At 38.8% G+C, this 16,569-nt stretch overlaps 2 protein-coding genes across 3 annotated transcripts; both read right to left on the bottom strand.

Annotated features, from left to right (window-relative positions):
• Positions 1–715: 715 nt before the first annotated feature.
• On the bottom strand, positions 716–5,801 carry LOC146457166 (uncharacterized). 2 transcript variants are annotated; one of them, XM_085092227.1, is made up of 3 exons: positions 5,030–5,801; positions 3,139–3,211; positions 716–2,482 (listed from the first exon to the last, which is right to left on the bottom strand). In XM_085092227.1, exons 2-3 carry the CDS (start codon positions 3,142–3,144, stop codon positions 1,412–1,414), a joined length of 1,077 nt encoding a protein of 358 aa, XP_084948353.1. In that variant the 5' UTR covers positions 3,145–3,211; positions 5,030–5,801; the 3' UTR covers positions 716–1,411. The 2 variants fall into 2 exon arrangements, with proteins under 2 accessions (XP_084948353.1, XP_084948352.1); XM_085092226.1 differs by having other exon boundaries at positions 3,139–3,190.
• A 2,003-nt stretch (positions 5,802–7,804) lies between these two features.
• LOC146457165 (acid-sensing ion channel 2-like) lies at positions 7,805–14,986 on the bottom strand. Its single transcript, XM_085092209.1, has 6 exons — positions 13,951–14,986; positions 12,357–12,525; positions 12,146–12,202; positions 11,270–11,495; positions 10,579–10,670; positions 7,805–8,983 (listed from the first exon to the last, which is right to left on the bottom strand). Exons 1-6 carry the CDS (start codon positions 14,863–14,865, stop codon positions 8,832–8,834), a joined length of 1,611 nt encoding a protein of 536 aa, XP_084948335.1. The 5' UTR covers positions 14,866–14,986; the 3' UTR covers positions 7,805–8,831.
• Positions 14,987–16,569: the final 1,583 nt, after the last annotated feature.

Below are 16,569 nucleotides of genomic sequence, written 5' to 3'. Positions count from 1 at the left end.
TAGCCGGAAAAACCAGGCTTTCGACCCAACTTAAGTGCAGGAAGAAAACGAAAAGCTACTTCCTTCGCGCAAATAAAATAAAAATATGGAAATATTTGATTGACGATGTAGAAGCTTTCATAAGGTCCCACGTGATTGGCTGGCAACTCTTATAGAAAACAATGGAACGTTAACAAACAACAGGACAATACCTCCAACCCTAAAAACAGCAGCTGCTACACAATCAAAACCATTACAAGCTTACGAGAGTTGCTTTCGATAAGCAGGACAGATAGTTTTTCTTCAGTTACTGGTTGTTCGGGCCCGAGGGGCTGAGAAATTTTGTTTCGCCAACAGAAGCAAAGTCGACAGTTCGAGAGCGTCGGGGCCACTGCTTACCTGCGGTCCGTATCCGCCGCGGAAAGTAAAATGACGATATTTGCTGTTTAATTAGTCTTTGATTAATGGGAAAATGTTGAAACAAGTCTTAATTTTATGCGAGGCGAATAGGAATATTCTTAGCGATAATTTGGCAGAGGAAGTATTTTCTATGTTAATTACCTAGGATAAATTACAACTAAATGAAGAGTAGCTTACAGACCGTTTTATAGCTCTTATTCGAAAGCGTTCCAGTCTGTAAACTGATTGAGGTAGGTCCACAAAAAGTTATTTTTCAACATTTTAATTAATGAACTAAAAGTTAAAGACAAAAAGACAAAACCAACCGCTGTTTGTCGCGTTTACGACAGTACCGAGTAGAAATCAATACTTTATCAAGTAAATCTATTAAAGGCTCATTTAAAAGTGACTCACAAATAAAACTATATATGTATAAAAATCTATGACTACTTATTAAATGAATTAAATGAAAACTTTATCAGTGATAAAAGCACATATCATCAGAAGCATTAATAATTCATAGAGAGATAACAAAGGAAATCTAAATTATCATAAATTTGGTGAACTTTTGCTTTGAATTTCTTCAATAATTATTAATGATTTGAGAAGCTATATCAAACACTAGAAAGAATTTTACATCCAAATTTCAAACACCAAAAAGTTGGTTTAAAAAAAAATCGGCAACGCCTCGTTTTTTTTAACCCCCTTGTCGGTGTTTGGAAATCGGAAGAAACACTCTTTCTTGTGTTTGATATATTAATTGAAGTATTATAAACAATCCGTCCATGTACAGACAAGAGAAAATAATGGTACAGTGCAATTTTTGACTGAAAGCCTTCTGTTTGGCTTATTGGGCTGTTTGCGTAGTGATCGGCCAGAAATGGCTTTGGTTCTAAACTCTGTCATTAGAAATCAGCGAGTCTAACCACGTCTCTATCTTTGCTCGATCCGAAAACTGGCCATTTTTGAAGCACTGGTAACGATTTTATTTTTTTGTTTTTGTTTCAGGCTTGTGGAGGAGGGTGTGTAATGGTCAGCTTTCTTTATCTTCTTCTTCATCGCTGTCACTGCCATCCCCATCGCCATCATCATCCCTCGAAGCGATCATGTGATAAATAGAAGGGAACATTTCACACTCACAGCATGACCTGATCTCCTGAGTGTACGGTTCCCACACTTCCCTGTACACATCCTTACCAGCTATGTTACTAAGCTGGTGGTCTTTCTCAAACTTGCCTTCAAATCGTAAGAAGGAAAGCTCTAGAGTCCGTTGGAAGCACATGCCCATCTTTGCTGCACAGTGGTGATCCTTATCCTGACAAATCACTTCATTTATGTAGCTCGGAAATCTGTCATCGCTGAGACGCGTGGTCGCAGAGCACTCTGTGCAGAGACGATGCAGGTCAGTGTCGTCTACTATCGTACCTCGCCCCTGACACCCACGGATAAACGTGCCCGGTGACGTGGGAATGCTCCTTTTACGACGCAGCAAGTTTAACGTTGATGTCTCTTCGTCGTCGTGACGGTTGCTTCCGGACATTGGAGTTGTAGTCTTCGTGGTAACCTCGGGCGTTGTCGTAGTCCTTGGTGGCTTTGTTTCTCCGTTTGAAAAAAATGTCAGATCCTCAAAACCGCAAGCCTCTGACTGGTTAACAGCCACGTATTTCTTAAGAAATCCACCAATGGACTCAAGTTGTTTGAGAAGTTCTTGGGACGTCCTACGCAGGCACACTACAGGTCCGGGTTCGTCTTGAATTCGGGAAACCTTTCTGTGATTTTGGCAAATTTCTGGACCTCGCCTCGGAGGAGAAGTTGTTTTCTTTGCTAAAATCGTTGTTGGAGGTACTGAAGTTGGTTTCCAGGGATATCTATTTCTCAATCTTCTTGTTCTTCTACTGTTTCTTCGAAACAATCTTCTTGTTCTTCTACTGTTTCTTCGATGAAGAAACCCTCTACTTCGTTTCCAAGCCTCACCAACATTTATAGGATCTCTGTTCATCTCTTGGCCTTCATAGTCTTCATATTCTACCGGGTCGTAGCTGTACACTATAATAATGCACGCTATCAAAAAGACCAAGGTTACAAGTGATGTCTTGCACATGCGCTGAAATGTTGAAAACAAAGTTTTAGAAATTTTACCATACTCAACCGCTGAACCAAAAAGTAAAAAACGAAGCTCAGTTGTTTCCTGCTGGTCAACGGCTCTGAAAAGTTTACGCGCTACTATCGATTAAGGGATACTAGCATAGCAGTCTTACACTCTTGTTAAAAGAAAAATCGAGACGTCACCAAAGAAAATATATTGCCACAGAAAAACCGAACAACTTGTTGATTACTGAAAACTGACTTGGATAGTATTGGATAATGCATTTTTGGGGTTTTGATTGGCTTAGTGGCCGTGGAATTATATTAGCCATCCGCCATTAAATTGTCCGTCATGCATGCAGGTCAGTTCATTGAAAAATGAAATCAGCAAGATCTTGGTTGATTGTAATGAAACAATTATTCCACCCGTGGTTGTTGAATATGATCATCTCATACGAAACGCGAGCTCGTGGAACAGTTGCTGATTATATAGTGGCCATGATCTCGCACAGCCCTCACCTCAAACAATTCGCCTGTAATTTATGGTGGCACTAATCATAATTGCCATCCAATATTAGCAACTACTGGTTTTGATTACATGTCCAGTTTTAGAGATCGATGTCCCGGAAGCTCAGTTAACAAAAATGTAAAAACCCGTTTAAGTATAAAGTTTACCTCCATTTATCCGTCGTGTCAGATAACGCCAAAGAGTATAAGCACAACTTTTCTGTTGGATAAAATGAAATCACTATAAAATGTAATAATGACATCAATTAAACCCAGGCAATTAAACCATTACAAGCGGTGCACCTAATGCAATATACCTGAAAGTTTATCAAGTGAGGAGTGACACGTGCACACACCCAGGCAGTCCCCTAACAATGTAGGGGCAGACAAAGTTTGGTAGTGGACTGTTTGGTGTCTTCATTTTTCTCAATTTCCCTTAAAATTACGATTCACCACGGCCTTCCTTCTTTTCAGTGGTAAAGGTAAAAGGTAAAGTCGCACAATAGCCTAGGTGGCCCACAGAGCTTAGCCTGGTTTCTGTAGCATGAAGCAACTAGGAGTATTGCTACTCCCCCCTGGATGGGATGCTAGTCCATCGCAGGGTTACCCCCAGCAGTATGTCGCCGATACCCATTTATACACCTGGGTGAAGAGAGACAATGTGGAGCAAAGTTTCTTGTCTAAGGAAACAACACAGCAACGAAGAGACCAACCTGGCCTCGAACCAACGACCCTCAGATCCTCCGACCGTCCGATCGAAAGTCTGACGCGCTAACCACTACACCACCGCGCCTCCACTCCTTCTTTTCAGTAAACACTCTAAAAATCACCGAAAATATCTGAGATGTTTCTGCAACCGTATGTTACAAACACTTGACGGGATTTTTGGATTGCGTGAAATCGTCAGACGATATTAAGGAGAAGAGGGCTAAGAGCGACATGAACTTAGGATTCACTAGTGTATTCCCCCCTTATATAGGGTCTACTTAGAATTCACTAGTGTATTCCCCCCTTATATAGGGTCTACTTTGCATTGTGAACAGCTGAATAGCCTATCATTGAAGCAATATAAATCACCACACAAGTTGCCTTCCTAGTGGGAAAGGGGACTTATCCTAGCAGTATATGCGGGATCACTCGTAGAAGAGGAAATGACCAAGGTGCCTGGAGTCCCCCCGTACGGCTTCTAAGAGGTTACAGCTGACCCAATAATTGTGTGGGAGGCCATGGGGAGTCCATTTCTTTTGGCATGCCGGTTGAATAAAATTAATTTGTTTCAGACTAATATAAAGTTTAATATGTATTCTAAAAATGGCTCAAAAATTTAGTCGCGGCCATTGGATATGAATTTCAATGATCATCAGTTCAATAAAGGACAACTTATTTTCAAAGTATTTCTATCACAAAGAAGAAAAAATGGGGCAGGTTGTGCGCGCATTTATACTCCAGAAAACCGATAGTTGCACATTATCATACGTGTACTAAAGAGGCTATGTTAGCATTTTAGCATATTTTAGTATTGGTTAAGAAAAGTTTAAAGACTTCCACGATTGCGTCACCGCGGATGGAACGAACCTTAATACAATGGTCCACTTTTGTAGAAAGTTTGTGTGTGCTTCCGAGGTATGTTTTGGACTCGAAAATGAAAAGCTGAGGAGGAAAAAGATTAAAACTTTGTAGAACGTTACTTTTTTGGCCCCAAAATTATATCTGGTTTGGTCTTCCTTTTACAATGCTAGCTCTCAACTGAAGTTCTACCGATAATTTGACACAGTTTTCACCAACAAATGTGGCACCAGTCTCTGATTTCTTGCTTTCTATCGGCTTTGGAGAGCCTAAGTAAATTTGTTCTAGCACCAAGATGAGTTAGATTACCATATCAATTCCAAATTTTCATAATAGAATGAGTTTCTTTTTGTTCTATAACAATCAAAATGGACACGCTGGCGTAACTTTAATTTGCGGTTTATATTTCTAAGAGCCGTGAACACATCATGAAAACGAGTAGACTCAGAAAAAAAACTAAACTTAAGGGAGATATGCCGTGGGGAACACTTACCTTGCTTGGCCAAACAATTCCTATGAGGAGTTATGATAGCTTCAAACAACGGATCGAAGAGTTTTCAATCACACAGCGTCGTAACAAAATAAACTAGCCTGATATCAAAGGAATCGCTTTTAGTTTCAACTGACGTAAAGCGGAAGAGCTATTTTAGATTTTTGTTTCATTGATTTATTTTAAACTAAGACACAAGTGAAGGTTAAAAAAAACTCTGCAGTAATATATTGCCCACGCCCTCTCTTCGCCATTCATTGAGTTTAGTTATTTTCAAATAATGTACGATCCTTGGCAAATGTTCAAGGGCTTCAATATTCCTGCAAATTGGACCACGCTCAAAAATATAAATTCGTTCGATGGCCACGTATCGGCGGCATTCAGCAGGAATAAGCTTGTTGGTTAAATATTACCTGCGAGTTTTTACAATTGACGGATAATCAGCTTGTCAATCGATAGTGCTTGTTATTGAAATGCTGATATTTGTTACCAGCGTCTCGTAAATATTATCGTTGATTTAGAGTTAAGGAAAGCTATTAGTCATATCGATCAGGATCGGAGGGCAGAATTTCCATCTAAGGCTGAGCTTATGTTGTATTTAAGGCTACTAGGTTTAGTGGCATGGGCCAGTTTACATGTTACAGTGTCGGCCTGATAAAGAAAAACCTTAAGCAGTGTCACATTTTTTTTTTTTTTAATATCGGGTCGCTGAGCTGCTTTTAAAATAATTTTGTATATTATGAAACAGCATGCAAGAAAAGAAACCCTCATTTCCATTCATACATTCCTCATCAGAGCGGGTTCCAGTTTAAAGTCATTAAACCACAACCAAAGTAATTACTCTGACCAATCACAGCAGAAGCAAACAGCGCAATGAACCAATCAGAATTCGAAGCAAATACATGTAACTGGCGCCAAGCTCGGGAAAAAGGAGTACGAGTAAGTCACGATTGGTTTTGCTTCTCATTGATTGAGAAAGTGGCGCGAGATTTGCTAACCGATCACAGAGAAAAACAAGAGAGTAAAACAAAATTGGGCCAAACTGGTAGGTATAAATAAGCCTTTAACGTATGCGACCTTGTCAGAGCTGAGACGTAATTAATATTTAAAATTGAAAGCTTATCTTATAACAACAACAACAACAACAAAACCATTCTTGTACGAGGCCTTATTCAACATCAAACTAAACTCAGGACCACTGGAAAACTACTGGACTGTCCTACCCCGTCACATTCGAAATACTAATGTGACAAGTTGGCATTTTTTTTGTTTTGTTTTTAGTCGCCGAGGATTTTAACCGACAAACGGCATATTAAGAAATAGTATAGCCCAGAGAGTTAAAAAGTCGCCTGTGATATTTCAACTTGTAGGCCAATATTGATTACCCACTTTGGATCTGACGTAATCGCAATTGTTGAAAAAGCTGTTCTTTTTATAGTAATTTATGTTCATAACACCTATAATATGTAAGTGGACTGAATGATATTAATCCTGATGCAACTTTCATATTGCCAGTGCCTGTTCAAAGATTTTTTTGGGAAGTGGGGGAGGGGAGGGAAGAGACTGGACGCGATTGAGTGATCACGAGGACGTGTTTTGTTGAGTTCCGTCCACAGGAGACGTATTTCTTCAGTGCTCGAACTTAACTCAGCTTCAGGAAAAACGAGAAAGCAAGCAACCGAAAGGAAGAAATAACACCAAGGACATGCAATGACTCCGCCATGAGCGCCGAAATAATACAGGAATTGAAGACGATGAGAAGCGAATTATGCAGACAAATTTCGGTTTAAAGTTTACCATTGCAGTTGTAAAGTCATATGACCGACGGCATGAAAATCAAATTGAGAAGAGTGCTGAATATGACTTAAGTGGAATCTCAAGGGTTTCAGACAGAAAACTTATGAGATTGAATATTGAAATACACAAGAGCTTTAATATACCAGCTTTTATTGTCATGTTTCAGTTTAAAGTTGTTCTGACGTTGGTAAACAACTGAGTGCATCAGTGTCCAACATTCTATCATTCTAATCATTCTTCAGTAAGAACAATTTTTAAAGAAACCAAAACATTCTGTACGTGTATTAAGAGAACGTGTCTCGCCGTCTCGGTACTCTCAAAAGCAATCTTCAGAAAAAGACATAAAACCACAAAGGTATGTAAAGTACATATATTTAATTTCTGTTGTAGTGCGAAAGTAATTCGCGTTTGATTTGGTTCTGCTTTACTCTCTTGTTTTTCTCTGTGATTGGTTAGCAAATCTCGCGCCACTTTCTCAACCAATGAGAAGCAAAACCAATCGTGACTTGCTCGCACGCGTTTTCCCGCGCTTGGCGCCGGTTACATGCATTTGCCTCGAATTCTGATTGGTTCATTGCGCTGTTTGCTTCTGCTGTGATTGGTCAGAGTAATTACTTTGGTTGTGGTTTAACGACACTCAATTGAAACCCGCCGTAATGAAGAATGCATGCAGGTATGGAAATGAGGATATTTTTTAGTGCGTGTTGTTTCAAAATATACAAAATTATTTTTAGAGCAGCTCAGCAGTGTAACGCAACAAGTCAACACCATTTCCTGTTTTTGGTGCCAATACAAATTTCAATGCAAAAAGCAGGGTGACAAAGCGAATTTTACGCAGAACTTTCCGACTCAAGGCTGGTTTCCATATGATCGCGGATCGCAGATCGCAATAAGGTCTGCGATCGTCTGCGGTCATATGGAAACCAGCCTTTAGATAGCACATGGTTCTATCTTCTGCGATCGTCTGCGATCGCAGACGATCGCAGAAGTAGTTTCCATATGATCGCAGACGATCGCAGACCTTATTGCGATCTGCGATCCGCGATCATATGGAAACCAGCCTTTAATTGACGAATCGTGGAGTATTTTGTCACGTGCACGTGAAAACTTGATTTTCGTACTTCGCTACACTGTTTCCGGGTTCAAATATTATTGTTTACCATATCTATCAAGGTGTTTTTTTTTCAATATTATATTACATATTTACCCGATTCGATAACAACTTGAGTTTTCTGGTCATTCTCAGCTCAAACCAATCGTCAACCCTCTCTCATTAAAGCCCCTGCCTTCTGAAAAAACAAATGTTTGGTTTTATCAAAAGAGTTGATAAGGTGATTTAGCCACCTTAAACATATTCGAGTAAATCCACGGAATCAACGAACGCTTTTCATTGGACTAATTTTTCATATTTTCCACGTGACCATGTTCCCACCAATAGCGTAGGTCCACTGTAGCTACTCATTATCAAACTGTATACAACCCACAATTCCTTGATTCGATCGACGAAGGGCTAACGCTCGAAACGTCAGAACTCGAATTTTTTTTACGGTTGCCAAATTACCTTATCCGCGGCTCTCAGTGTTGATAGAACCAAACATTACTGATTTTTCTCTCCCCACCGACGCAACAACACAGTTTGTTTCGAAACTAACCCCCCTCCCCCTTATCCATTTGAAATATCAGCACGCGTCCTTGCATAAGATAAAGTTATACGCATTAAACATATTCAAAACTAGGCAATAAAGCAGTGAGAATCCTTCAATACTCTTCAACATTGTACTCGGATCGCGCATTCTTCAGGACAACCGACTGATGTAGTTTCTATTCTCCGTCTACGCCTCTACTGAAGTGTTCATTCGCGATGGAGTTAATCATTTGTTCGGAAGAAGGAGTAACCGCAGCCGAAAAAGCCCCAAAATTTTACTAAGAGCTGATAACATAAACTACACTATTATTTAGTTCACTACTTTTTACGGATATTCTGCTCCGAAAAGAGCAATAGCCTCATTCATTTCTCCGCGTGAATGGTTCCTGTTCTTCTTCGCCCGGTCGCTTGACCGATTAAGAAATGGAAAATTCTTCGAAAGATGAAGTCGATGAATTCAAGAATAGTCAGCAAACTCATTCCCAAGAAGAGACCAAAGGTGCCACCTAGGTTTCCTAAAAAAAATGACAAAACTCATTACTAAATCGAGTGCCCTGCTCAGGGTCAGTGCGGTTATCTTACGTTACGTTACGTTACGTTAATTATGTTATGTTATGTTATGTTACGTTACGTTACGTTATGTTATGTTATGTTATGTTATGTTATGTTACGCTACGCTACGCTACGCTACGCTACGGTACGTTACGTTACGTTACGTTACGCTACGTGATGTCACGTTACGTTATGTTATGTTCGGTGTGAAGTTAAAGTCAGATCGTTAAAAAAACTCATGACTGTGAGATTTTGGTTGTCGGATTATCTGAAAGAATAAACCGAGCACCACAACCTCGTGCTGCTAAGAAAAGGTTCAGTTCAGCTGAGGGCAATTTATAACACATTAATAACAATTTTTTAACTCCCTTGATAAGATGTTTTATGGTCTCAGCGGTCATATCTTGGGAAATTTTTTTCGTCAGGAAGCCAGTAATATGTACTCAGTCACCAAAACTGCAAGGCTGATGCAACGGCTCAAGAAAATTAAGGCATGGGTCTCCAATTACTTACTCAAGAAAGCAAGGGGGTGGTCAATCTTCTGAAGATTTTGCCGTAACGTCGTAAGACTTTGGCAACATAATATGCTTACAAATGTCAACATATTGACGTACACAACTTATGCAAATTAGGTCACGTGACCTGTTGCGGCCAAAACATTTATGAAAACATTTGAGCAAAAATGGCACCACTTTTTATTGCCTCCTGAAGGCTGCCGGTAGTTTTAAAACTTTGCCACTGTTAGGCACTTCATTTCTGTGCTCGGGCTTTTTTAATATTTCTTTAATTTTGAAAATAAACGACATTTTTTACTAGTGCCCAGTCCCTCCAAAGTAAAATTAGCCGTTTATTTTCAAAATTGAGGGAATATTTAAAAAGGCCCGGGCACAGAAATGAAATGCCTAACAGTGGTAAAGTTTTAAAACTACAGGCAGCCCCCAGGAGGCAATAAAAAGTGGTGCCATTTTTGCTGAAAAGTTTTCTTGAATTTTGCATCCGTAAAAGGTCACGTGACCTAATTTACATAAGTTGTGTATGTCAATATGTTGACATTTGTAAGCATATTAAGCTGCCAAAGTCTTACGACGTTACGGCTAAATCTTCAGAAGATTGACCACCCCCTTGCTTTTTTGAGTAAATAACTAGAGACCCATGCCTTAATTCTCTTGAGGGATAGATAGACGACCAGTGGAATTAATTAGTCTTCTCTAGTTCAATTTGGTTTGTATCCAGAATCGCTATTTTATATCCCGTTATCGACCGACGCTGTGTTGTTTGTCTTCGGGTGAAGTCAATCGCTGACCTATCATATGCAAGTTTAGTAAACTTCGCAAGTTTAGTTCGTTAATTTTCGTAAGACTTCGGTGAGCTTCGGAAACTTATTAGCCTTTTCTTATGACATGTGCCAGTTCAATTTCAACTACTTTTGCATTTTATCTCAGTTTTTTGGTCCTGTTTGAATCTTTTTAGCTATAGAGAACGCAGAAACTATGTGTATATGGAAAGTTCTTTAAGTTTTCTTTTCGAAAAATTAAAAAGTCAACCAGGCAACACTTACCAATCAGTGCCCAACTTTTGTACACAGGTGTTTGCCTGATGACCTCGTAACTGAGATCTTCAAAGTAGATATTCAAGGAAATAATGTTCTTTCTGTATTCAAGAAGATAATAAATAATAATAATAATAATAATAATAATAAATATAAAACTTATATTGCGCCTATACAATAGAAATATTTTCATATGCGCATAACAGCAATAAGATCAAATTAATAAATCGGTTAAAAGCTATCATAAAAATGTATAAGTATAACAGATCATGATTAATAGCAAAATCAGTTTCGATTGTTCCCCCTGTGGTCTTAAATCACATTTTGTCACGTGATCCAAAGAGTCACGTGGCAAATCCCACAAAGAAATTTATTCATACTGCCGACGAAGCCATTTTGATAACAGCGAAAGCTTCAGAACGTTTTATCCGAGTTCTATTTTCAATATTGTCACAAAGGAATATGATAATTGTTAGTTAAATACCCAACTAGCAGAGATAAATGAGGTTGACTAGCCTGTAATCAATGTAGGCGTATTATTTTGGGCGAGCGTTATAGCCGCCATCTTGGATTTCAATAGCAGAGGAAGATTGGGGAGAGTAGAAAGTGCGACCAAGGGGGTGGGGTGGGTATTAGGCTGAAAAAAAGGAAGGGGGAGGGGGGATTTCTAGCACAGCAAACGGAATTGAAGAGCACTTACTCGATGTATTTCTCTCTTTCAGATTGCGTCATGTTTAACAGAGGCTCGTAAATCGTTCTATCCACAGATGTGTTGGCAGTATTGTTGAGGAATTCCATAAGATAATCATCAAGCGTTTCTGTGTGCAGCCCGCTGTAAGAGAAAGCGGTCTCGTACTCCACATGTTCACATGGCTCAGGGCAGCTCTGCTCACATGCCAGCTTCTGCTTAGAAGTGCCAAACTCTTCTGCAACAGGAGATTTAGTTTTTACTGCGCAAATATTATTTAATACTTCATACACAATCAAAAGGTCATGCGCTGTCACGTGATTAAAATAGTGGATGAAATCCCAAGTGGACTAGAGCAGACATGGCGAGGTGGTGAGAGCACTCGCCTCCCATCAATGTGGAAGCGTTTGATCATTTTGTCATAGAATTATGCGCTATACAAATTTACGAAAAAGATTTTTTTCGAGGTGCGACCCATTACTTCACAAATACATAAATAATTCATGAAGGGAAACAAAAGAAATCACGTGAACTATAATGACAGAGGTTTGTCATGAAATTCCTATAAAATCTGGTAAACGTTAAACTTGAATTTCCTCAAGGATTATTAATGGTTTAAGAAGCTATATCAAACACTCGAAAGAGTGTCTCATCTGATTTCCAATTATCTCGAGGTTGGTTAAACAAAACCCATTTCTCGGTGTTTGGAAATCGCGATGAAACACTTTTCCTCGTGTTTGAAATGTTATACGAAAGCTAAGGATGTGTGCAATTTTAGAAAAGACGTCAACTCAGTATAACTGACAAGGTAAACTTAAGAAATCTTTATGATCAGTATTCGTGTTTCCTTTGTTGCGTCGATCATGGTTATCTAAGATGTAGACATACCGTATGAAGGGAGAACGCAGAGTATGGTATCATTCGGTGCACAGAACGGAGCATTAGCTGTAGAGAACAGAGATAAGTTAAAAAAAATAACGCATGGATTATTCAATATTTCTTTTTTCGTACTGAGGACGAATGTGAGTGAGACAGGTCAGAGCTGTTACGACAGTCAGTTGAAAAACTGCTACTGTAAATACAATGGGAATTTTCATACCTTTATATTCAGGCGGTATACAGCCACAACGATCGATCGTGTAATCGTTCCGGCATTTTATCAGGCAGGCTTTTTTGGTGTAGACATAAGCATTGCTTAAGCTGAACATGTCCTTGAGGGATTGATCTCTAACACACTTGGTCTCATACGGCTGTGGCAAGTTTATCATCTACAAGAAAGACATTTTCATGTCAAAGTTGTAACGCTGAGTGCATTGCATCTACTATGGGTACTTATACTACGGCTAATTAACATTTATCCTGCGAAATCGCGCGAAATATCAACCAATATCACCTGATACTTAGTCGACGAGGCCGTAGGCCAAGTTAGTTAAAATCAGGGGATATTCCGCAAGATTGAGCAGGATAATTGTTTTATTATTCAACATATTGATAACAAAGCACAGTTTTATTGCAGAAAAGCTGGAGACGATCTTTATTTTGCCTGAAAATATACATTAATAACATGTATCGCAGGATTTCTGTTGTGTACGGACGACGAATATCGAGTGCACCTTGACAATGCATAATGTGGGCTGTGCTACAATCTAGTCTCAATCTGTACTGAATAATCTAGATTGAATCTAGATTGTATTTCCTAAGGTTGTTCAATCATCATGTTCAATACATACGGTGCGGGTATGGTGGCTACCGAGTCAATTATATCAGAGCTCGATCGACCTGGCTGATAATTGGCATATTTCAGTTCATTTGAAGGGGACGCATTTGTCCGATCTCGGGATGCATTTGGAAATCGACATTTATATTGATCTGATAAAATTTGCCATATTGCATACATGTATACACTGGCCTTTATTTATTTATCCCAAGGTGATCCATTCAGAGTCAAAACTGAGTCTGTTCTCAAAAGCATCTCTGGAACCATACTAAATTTAAGTGACTTGACAGGCAAACGACCTCCAGTGGCCGTTATAAAACGTTAATCGAAAATGGGGAAGCTACAGTTTATATTGATATTGTTTGTTCCTTGTGTTTTGACTCTTAATAAGAGCATCATCATCATTCTGTCTTTTTCTAATCATGAATGATCAAACACTGACCAATATTGAGGAAATAGGTCACGTGAAAGAGTAACTCAAAATATCTAATGATGGGGTACAACGGTGTGCTCGTACTGCGGAGGGAAACCTGCACCGTTTGCAACGTCTTACATGGTTGGTCGAGAGGACAAACGAACGAACAACAGAACAATGACCAACCCCTAAAAAACAATGCCCCTGCAGGTTATCGGGGTCCAGTGAAAATCATCAGTAGAGCTTTTTAAGGGGGGAGATCTACTGCGTAATGAACATTTTCATGGCCAAATGTTTACAAGTTGTGAGTAAAAACGTCCCTCGTTGCATAAAACACTTTTGAAGAAGACTATCTTTCAATCAAATAAGTCAAGCATGTCATAAATGAAATCATCTTGACTGTGTAAATTATTTTGTCAACAGAGAATGGGAGGTCCTTAAAAGCTCTGCTGGGGGTCTTTGAAGGAAAACTAGCCAAGCCTTAAGTTATTTAACGAGTTAAGGCCGGGAAAAAAACTTGAATAAAGGGAACATAACGACAACTTAGTTTTACGAACAAACCTTTTTTCTCTTAATAGCGCAAAGAGTTAAAACACCTGGCTGTATGGCCATGCCGTATTCCCCCATGAAAGGAAAGCTTTTCTGATCATGAACAATAATTGCAAGTCCCACCGATGGACGGACAGCTGACTTAATGTAACTGTTTCGCTCAATGTTAAGGTGCAGCTTCAGCCCACTGTTCTGACCGGCCAGTGTGGCATGAAGCAGGGGATAATCGCTGTCTGCAGAATTAAACGTGTAGCACTGTCCGTATGTAGAGCTCATATGCCTGGTGAAGTTCTTCTCGGTACATGGTTTTCCGTTTATTGAGCAGGAGTAAAAACGCGAGTTACTTGGAAGAAGCATTTCCCCAATTTGATGGCTTAGATTTCCTTGTGTGCGAAGTGTGTCGCTGGCCCTATTTAAACGCTTGAAAAGCTCTCGATTGCGGTCTTTGAACTCTGGTTTTAGAAATTCATCCGTCGCTGTTGTTGTCAAAATAGAAAGGTCTTTAATTTTTCTCTCGAGCATCTCTTCATTGTAATATCGCCTGAACTCGTCTTTATATCTCCTCGTGTTGACAGAATTAAGATTGCACAGGGTTACAGCAGGGAATAAAAGCTCGTTGTTTTGGTAACTGGTATTCTTTGAAATTTTTGTGCTGAACGGCCAGTCATAAAATGCTTTGATAGCTCCCACAACCTGAAATATACAGTACGCCAAGGAAGCGATGACGGCCAAGGCCCAGAAAAATCTCCTGAAGACGTTGTCGGTGAACAAAAATCTGGCCCCGTGCAGTGTCGTATCCTGCGCGAAAGATTCAAAATCTTGGCCATAGTTGTTGTTTGATTCGCCATTCCTCACGTCTTTATTGTTTGAATGAGGTGTGTCATTTCTCACGCCTTGTAACTCGGTACTTTGCCGTTTTGAGTCCATCGTTGGAAAATAATTTCACTCCATAGTTTGAAGATAAATCGTAAAATCGCGTTTAAAAAAGTTAAGGCATAGTGTTAAATGCAAAGCAACGTTCTCACTTCATCTTGGAGATAAATCTGAAAATCGCTTTTTAAAAAGACTGTTCTCTACACATTATTTTTATTCAGTATATGAAAAAATTTGAATAACTTTGCGATGCTGATATCACATGAGATCAGAAAAGTTTTATTTACATTAATTTCATTGTCATGGAAATTATTACAGGAATATAAAAAAAAGCTTTCTGTGTAATTATATGGTGTTTATTTATTCATATTTGTCTTCTTTCTTAGAAAAATCTTTAATTTATTTTCTTGGAAAAGACAGACGTTGTTTCCTAATAAAAAGATTTTAGCAATTTTGTGACGCAAGATTTCAGGCTGATAACATCGGAAAGGCATCCAATTTTCTATTTTTTTTTTCTGTTGTCGAAATTATTACGGAAATATAATAAAACTGCTTTCAATAAGTTGTTTAATTATTCATATATGCTTCTTTTAATTAATAATACAATAAAGCCCTCAGCTACAACATAGAATCGTCCTCAAAATGAAATTTAAAAACAGAAATTAAATTAAACTAGGAAACATGTTCAGCCAAGAAATCAAATCACTTGTGAGTTTGATTTTTGACGAACTTCTTTGTCATTACTTTTGTAAGCGGTTGATTTACATTTTGGTCTTCATTAAAAAGTTAACACCGGGATGAAAAAACATACAAACAGAAACAAAAAAAGACTCTCCTCTATGTAGCATCTCATTCCCACCTGTGAATCTAAAATTCTTCGCTATACGGGCTTTGCGATATTAGTTTATTTAAAAACCACCAAACCAATAAGCATCTAGGCAGGAGTTTTTTTTTTTTCACTGCCCAGAGTGCCGATTTTCGACGCCGAAAAAAAAAAATACAAATCATAACCAAATTCCAGTCTGCCGGCCAAATACTGAAAAAAAAAAAAAAAAAAAAAAAAAAAAAAAAAAAAAACAAAAAAACAATTAACCGCGTCACAGGAAAGAGTCGAAGTTATCACACCGTGGGATTAATTCAGTTAACGCGGAGTCGAAAGTTTTTAGGGCACGCACTAGTAAAGGTCGGTTTGACTGCATCCTGGCTAGCTGTCAAGATTTAATAGACGACCTAACTTTTAAGCTCGAGTTTGCAGTAATATTCAGTATCACTTGCTGTACATGTGCGTGATTTTCTTACTCTGTACACTGATCAAATTTGTTTTCAATTTAAAAGTACTGTCAACCAAAGCGCGCTCGTCTCAAAATTCGTGACTTTGTACTGTAGTAATTAAAACTTACGACCGATCTAAACAATAGAGTATTTGTCAGTCCTGTCGATGGACGGCTGATAGTTTCCCGTGGAACTGATAACTTGCAATTATTGACGTTTTTCAAATCGACAAGTACCAATTTAACGTCAAGTTTCGACAAGTTTCTAAGAATACAGTGTTTCCAACAGAAACTGTCATACAGGTAGTCTCAAGACAGAGGCACTATGTTGTCCTTGTACAATTCATCCCCAACGAAGACCACTCAAACTGGCATTTCGAATTTACAGTTCACCTATTTGAAAAAAAAAATCACTATATTAAGTTTCAATGTATTTAGCACAGATGACTAATTGGGGACACTCTCCAGATCGAATTGGAATTTGGAA

The sequence above is a fragment of the Pavona decussata genome, unplaced genomic scaffold (genome assembly GCF_977016875.1).
Source record: "Pavona decussata unplaced genomic scaffold, jaPavDecu1.1 SCAFFOLD_245, whole genome shotgun sequence".
NCBI lineage: Eukaryota > Metazoa > Cnidaria > Anthozoa > Scleractinia > Agariciidae > Pavona > Pavona decussata.
This window is presented reverse-complemented; position numbering and strand designations above follow the sequence as displayed.

What these genes read in the sequence shown, in the direction of transcription:
- LOC146457165 (XM_085092209.1), bottom strand. Translation starts at nt 14,865, where the DNA reads ATGGACTCAAAACGGCAAAGTACCGAGTTACAAGGCGTGAGAAATGAC. An exon ending in CTGCGTTCTCCCTTCATACG is followed by an intron (nt 11,496 to 12,145) that starts GTATGTCTACAT and finishes CTCCTGTTGCAG; the next exon opens with AAGAGTTTGGCACTTCTAAG. An exon ending in CAAAAGTTGGGCACTGATTG is followed by an intron (nt 8,984 to 10,578) that starts GTAAGTGTTGCC and finishes CATTTTTTTTAG; the next exon opens with GAAACCTAGGTGGCACCTTT.